General features: G+C 37.5%; 1 protein-coding gene across 2 annotated transcripts; it reads right to left on the minus strand.

The window, feature by feature from the left end:
- Nucleotides 1-1,275: 1,275 nt before the first annotated feature.
- On the minus strand, nucleotides 1,276-6,224 carry LOC104215740 (serine/arginine-rich splicing factor RS31-like). 2 transcript variants are annotated; one of them, XM_070161057.1, is made up of 7 exons: nucleotides 6,086-6,145; nucleotides 4,329-4,470; nucleotides 3,057-3,363; nucleotides 2,729-2,841; nucleotides 2,412-2,647; nucleotides 1,721-2,290; nucleotides 1,276-1,601 (listed from the first exon to the last, which is right to left on the minus strand). In XM_070161057.1, the coding sequence occupies exons 4-7, from the start codon at nucleotides 2,822-2,824 to the stop codon at nucleotides 1,565-1,567; spliced, it is 939 nt and encodes a 312-aa protein (XP_070017158.1). In that variant the 5' UTR covers nucleotides 2,825-2,841; nucleotides 3,057-3,363; nucleotides 4,329-4,470; nucleotides 6,086-6,145; the 3' UTR covers nucleotides 1,276-1,564. The 2 variants fall into 2 exon arrangements, with proteins under 2 accessions (XP_070017158.1, XP_009763920.1); XM_009765618.2 differs by lacking the exon at nucleotides 3,057-3,363 and having other exon boundaries at nucleotides 6,086-6,224.
- Between the last annotated feature and the right edge of the window lie 384 nt (nucleotides 6,225-6,608).

A 6,608-nucleotide genomic window follows, 5' to 3' on the forward strand; every position in this document is an offset into this window, starting at 1 on the left:
CCATTTCTAATTCATTATCTTCTATTCTGAAATCTTCCTGGAATTGTTCATAATCTATATTATTATTAGGTAATGTTTCAGGAATATTTGTAGAGTCATTTAAATTACTACCAGATGCTGAAGTACTACCTCTTTTTTTATTTCCCCGCTTAGTAACCTTATTACAAACTCTTTTTGCAGCATTAAACATATTGCAAAAAATTAACTACTAGCAACAATTAAACATGCAAATAAAATAGTAAATAAGAGAAAGAGTTGGAGGGAGTGCACCGAATTCAGTAATAAATTGAGTACTTGATGATTTCGCAACTCCAATGTTACCACGAAGAAACGTCAATTGTTCCAATTTTGAAGTTCAATTGTTCAAATTTCAAATAATTAATACTACGATAAATTAAATTCTAAAAAAAAAAAAGCCAAATAGTTGATTGCACTTTAGGTGAAGATTGAAGAATGAGAGAATATGAGAATTGAGATTGAGAAATGAGAGAAGAAATGAAGAAGGGGAGGGGGGGGGTATTTATAGTTTTTCAAAGGGGTGTTAATTTTTTTTAAAAAAAAACCCAAAAATGGGCTATTTGTGAAATTCTGCCGTTAGGCAACGGCCATAAGGGCAGAAGACCGTTGCCAACGGTCAGAAATAAGGCCCACCATTAAAAAGAAAAAAAAATTAGTTACCGTTATACCGGTCTGGGCCGGTTAACCGGTTGAACAGTAAAAACACTTAACCGGGTTTGACCGATCCGGTTAACCAGTAGGAATTAAGTAGACGGACCAACCCACCCTACCCCTTTAACCCAGCCCCACCTGGCCCCCTTGTACCGGGCCGGGCCGGTTCCGGAAATGGGCTAATCCGACCCGTTAGACACCCATACTCTACCCTCCCCGGTTGTTGTTGTTAGTCTCAAACCCGGTTCATTCCTCTTCTATTAGATCATATAATATTACTGGTTAATTGTATTAACATTTTTCTTCAAATGAGAACTGAGGTTCTCCCAACAATTGTTGATTTTTGACGTCTTGAGATAATGGAACTTGAATTTTGACCTTAACTGATCCACAATCTTGTAACAACATTAGGCTTTTGGCTTTCACTATGCTTAATGACATGTTACCCAGGGAATTAAGCCTAGGAAACAACTGAGAATTTATGCTTCAGATGCCAATTAATCTTTCATCAAAAAGACGCAGAAGCCTCAGCTAGACGCACTTTGATTACTAAAGAACAATTTCGTTGTATAATCACCCAAACTAGATATTTCAGAGAACCTGATATTAAGCAAATTCATTGTCACCTTAACTCAAATACGCGATCCAAGCTTTACCATGGGACTTTCAACTTCAAAACAGAATACGCAATACTAGCAAGTCTATTTCGAGTTCGAGACCAATTGTCAAAGCCATGCTAGTTGATAGCGTCTAGTTCGAGACCAACATATGAAATGCAAACAAAGACAAGAAAATTTGATGTTCCAGCTACTTAAAGCATACTTCTATAGCACCACTTGCAATGCGACCGTCCCTCCAAATATGACTCCAAGGTCAGAGGCAGATAGCGAGCAAACTAGGAGCGAGATCTTTCTCTAGCTGGAGGTGAATCGCTGCATTGGAAACAAATAAAGATGATTTACAAAGCTTATTAGCAAGAAAGTAATTGAGGAACTGTACCACAGAGCACAGATATGCAGAACCAAGAGCTAAAAAAGAGTAAAGATCAAACCTCCTGTGTCTTTCTGGAAGAGGACTTTCTGCTGCAGCATATCCAGGACTATCAATTTCTTCAGGTTTAGACCTTGGGCTGCGGCCGCGATAACCATCTGGGCTCTGTTTCTCTCTCCTCCCCCTTGGAGGACTAGGGCTGGCTCTACGATCATCCAACATTCCTTCCTCCGGTGGACTGCTCACATGGCCATTTTCAGAACCAGCTCTCAGCCTTCTAGGGTTTGGGCTATGACCATTTCCATGATCAGGGTTCCTCTCCTTTCTCATGCTTGGACTATGGCCACGGCCATACTCAGAATTCCTTTCCCTATGATTGGGATTTGGACTAGCGCCGCGACCATAATCAGGACTTGACCTACCATGACGGAGTGGACTTGGGCTACGGGCCCGACCACGACCATAATCAGGACTTCCCCTCTCTCTTCCATAAGGACTCCGAGATCGATCTCGGTCATAACCTCTCCTGAGACCACCCCTATCACGGTTTCTATCAGGACTAAACCCAGTTCTCCTGTCATCATCATCTTTATTTGCATATTCAACTGTAATGACTTGATCCATCAGTTTACTGCATCAGAAAGCAAAACATGAACAACAAAGGCTGGTCAACTATGGCAGTGGAAAATATGGAAAACTAGGAAAACGTTTGATAAGTAATCACATTATAACAACTCTTATTAAGAAGATACCTCATGTGTGTAGCATCCAAGGCTCTAGAAGCATCCTCCTGCGTTTCATATTGGACAAACGCAAAATTCCTTCTAATCCTTATATTGAGTATTTTTCCATACGGATCGAAGTGCCTCTCTATATCCCTGCTCCTAGTATTATTTGGATCAAAATTTATGACAAACAAAGTCTTCGAAGGTTTGACGCTAGATGAAGATTTCCTAGAGCTCTCTGGCCTCCTACTGCTACGCTCTTCCTGCAGCATAGCCATTGAGATTACCAAGTGAACTTGAAGATTTTCAGGGGAGAGAGGGATTGAAGACAACAAATGGATTACCTTTGACCACTCAATGCGAAGTCTGCGGCCCTTTCTACCAAATTCTATTCGGTCAAGTCCACGAATAGCATCCTCTGCATCTCTTTCATCGTCCATATAAACAAAAGCAAAACCTGAAATCCCACCCCAGGAAACACCAAAGATTAAATAAAAACTCAAAGGAAATGAGAACAAGAATCCTCAAGCGAAATATTCTTCAGTATTCAAAAAACTGAAAAGAACTTCCATCAAACAGAGATGTAAACCATCTTAACTTTACATCTCAATCATAAAAATGACCACTCTGTCAAATCTAGAAAAAATTTTACCAGTAAAATCAGTAACAGACCTTTGGTGGTGGACTAACAGATTTCAAGTAAAGGTGCATGTCACATGAGGGAACAATGTAAAGAAAGTGCCTTCTCCATTTTAATCTGCTGCCTCAGCATCGAGGTCGGCATTGTGAGTTGTGACAAGTCTGTAAAATGAAGGCTGGGAAATGGAGGGCAATAGTGACTGAGGAAAATGTATGATTGTGATGCCATGATGGATCAGAGAGCTCTTCTAGGAGACAAGAAGAGCACACTTGTCACAGCTAGGAAATGAAATGAGACGCCGTCCATCAGCCATGGTAGTATGGACATTGCAATGTTATCCTGCGCCAAAGAATAATTGAGTATGGGGGTTTATACTTAAATACACTTCTTTGTAAACATATCCTAACACCCATAAGAAACTACACATCTTCTGTTGTTGAGTCAAATGATCTGAACAGATCTTCAGCCCATCGGTGTAGTGCTGTTACAATGTGAAGCATGAACGTTGTGTCCCCTAGCAAACCAACTATTCAAGTCCTTGGACAGTTGAATGTATGGGATAAGTGCCGGTGGGACTTCTGAAACTCTAGACTTACCATACTCAGGTGACATCTTTTACTGTAGCCTGTAGGAGCTACTCCTTGTTTCATGAATCAACTGCTTTGTCAGCACATCAGCTTTACTAGTTGCTTGTTATCAAAAACATCTGTAGCCAGACTTCATAGAACCTAGTCGAAGCTTACCAGGTAATAAGTTACATAAGAACTGTTTTTCTCAGATCGGATAGAACATGGTGTATTGTATGTCCAGGTTTGATATGCAATTAGCCGGACGAACACTTTGGCAACTCATTTCATGCCTCAGTTTGCAGTTGCATGGAGGTAACAACTCTCAACCAAATAAAAAACTGTCCAGATAAATGGAAGTGAAATCTTCCACCATCCCACTACACGGTCATATTCAAGCATCTTACTGCAGGACCATCAGATACATGATCCAAACTCACCCGCAACATAGAGGATAATATATTAAAAATAACAGGGTAAAATACATTGAAATAACACCACTGCAGCAGGAAGGCTTTAATTGAAGCTAGTTAACCATATACCCAATTCGTCTCACATAAAATCCTTTTTTTGGTATAGTTACATGTAAAATCTTGCAGGACAGAGATTGGGGACATGAAAGGTCATTCCAGATAAATAGTTCTTATCCAGAGCAAACTCAACCAAATAACCAATAAGAGCTTCCAAATAGAGTTAGAAATAAATTATACACATAAAATCAAGACTGTCGAGGCATACCAGATTTCATATCCACCCTATCCACCTTCCCATATCTTCTGAAAAGCCTCTCCAACTCTGACTGCCTGGCGTTATATTCAACATTCCCACAGAAGATTGGCCTCATCCCACCTGAGTAGAAGATGTCAAGACTCTTTCCACCCTGAGATCATACAAGAAACATTGTTGGTGAAAAGGGAAGAGAAAAAAAATCAATTTAGTCCACTTCCAGCATACATAATGTACTTCATCAGTACACAGCAAAACATCAGTTAAGAAATGCCAGCAATCATTTCATATTAGTCATCGTATGATGAGTTAGATGACCTTAATCAGCGATGAAGAGCATTTGAAGTAAAACGTGATAAATTTGTTTGACAATAGCGTAATAATTGCAAGATATGTTCCACCTAAAATGACAACTTCCTAGCAAAAGCTTGAGGCAGCCAATAAAACAGATACTATAACATACTGTACATACAATAAATTACAGTTTTTTTTCATTATCAAAAAAAAATACAGTTTCTTTTTTCAAAAGTTAACATACCCAGTGAACTTAGGAATTGTTGCTTTTCTGAGGACACTATTGATTTCTCTTGAATTTCAGCAAAGGTTACATACATCATCCCAGAAAGATCATTATTTATTTTTTTCATTATTTGAGTGTCAAACCTACTAAAATTTGACCATGATTTTCATTCAACTAGTAGTATTTTTCAAGCCATTTCAAATCTTTGTGTTTTACTTTTAGTAGATGACTTTGTTTAAGTCCAAAGATCGATCAAAAGTAAATTTTGAATAAAATCGAGAAAGATAAAGTTCCATTCAAAAGCTTAAGTTAAACGTTCAACTTTATAAAACAAGAAACAAGTTCAGCTCATCAAAACATAACAATGCAACGCAAATAGCCAAGAAAAAATCAGTCCAAGTTCCTCCGTGTAACTCTGTATTTCCAGGACCCAATTTAATAACTAGCAGAGACAATATTGCTCCCACAATACATCAACCAATCATCAACTACATCCCATTCCTTAATTAGTTAGAATCAGCTATATGAATCCTTTATATCGATTCCGATCAATTTCATTCCGATGCAAAATAATTTGCATGTTAACATAAAATCAGAGTTTCTAATTCTCACGCTTATCCTTGTACGGAAGTACAAGTCTTTCCGCATAATACATGCTTAAATGAAAATTGTCGCAAGAAAAAATGTATTTTCCACCTAAATATATTTCCATGTTAATCTAAAGCCCTAAATTTTAATTCCATTTAGCTTATGTGGAAGTTCAGGCACCAAAAACACTAAAAACTAAGATGATTCATCTTTGAACGGCTTAATTTGGGTGACAGGTAAACGAATAATTCACCAAAACCCATTAAAATTTGGGTAGGTTGAACAGGTCATGGTCAATTTAGACAACCGTAGACACCAACACAAACAAATCAATTTTTCAAGCTACACAAAATAAATCCGTCTAAGGAGACCTTATTCTTGCTAAAATAATTTAACCAAACTAAACAACAATATTAAATTAAAAGTAATGAATAATGGGTTGTAGGGTTCAGATTTCTCTATTCTCCTGACACAAAAAAAAATTATTCAGAGATCCACATAAAATTAAAATTCATATCTTAGAATCAAGGTCAAGAAGACAGATCTTAGATTTACCGTGTCCCTTTATCTTCAATTGATTTTGCGAACGGTTAAATAGATCTGGAAAAAATATAAAAACCCTAGTAGATCTGATACATGAGAGGTTAAGAAGTTTTGTTACCTCGTTAAAGCAAGAGAAAAATGTAACTACAGCGAAGCTGAAGCTGAAGCGGAGATACAGAGGCTGAGCCTAAATATCTTTTCTTGACGCTATCGTCAGTGTTATAAGCAGCAGGAGCAGGGGCGTGTTTCGTTTTTACCAAAATAAACTTCGTGCGTTTTTTTGTATGTTTTCACTTGTCCTAACTTTTTTTTGTTGTAACCTTCCGTAGTAGATTTGATATTTATTGTTAGTTGTTATAAATATATTATATTATGAATGTTTATTTAGTACTCCGTTGTAAATAATTTTCCTGAAGAAATTTATCCATATGAGACTCCACCATAAATATGTTTATCCATTTAGTACTCTATTGGAAATAAGCTTCCTGAAGAAGCTTATCACTTCGGTACCCGGTTATGGATAAACATTACCCTAGGTAGAAGATTATCCATATCGGGTATAATAAGTTTATTTATTCAGTACTCCGTTATAGATAAACATTGCTCTCAATAGAAGATTATCCATATCTGGTATAGTAGCA

This window comes from Nicotiana sylvestris, chromosome 11, assembly GCF_000393655.2.
Source record: "Nicotiana sylvestris chromosome 11, ASM39365v2, whole genome shotgun sequence".
NCBI lineage: Eukaryota > Viridiplantae > Streptophyta > Magnoliopsida > Solanales > Solanaceae > Nicotiana > Nicotiana sylvestris.

Coding starts and splice junctions, on each gene's coding strand:
- LOC104215740 (XM_009765618.2), bottom strand. CDS start 4,434: ATGAGGCCAATCTTCTGTGGGAATGTTGAATATAACGCCAGGCAGTCA. Junction 2,291..2,411: donor TTGGATGCTACACACATGAG/GTATCTTCTTAA, acceptor TTTCTGATGCAG/TAAACTGATGGATCAAGTCA. Junction 1,602..1,720: donor CTTCCAGAAAGACACAGGAG/GTTTGATCTTTA, acceptor TTTCCAATGCAG/CGATTCACCTCCAGCTAGAG.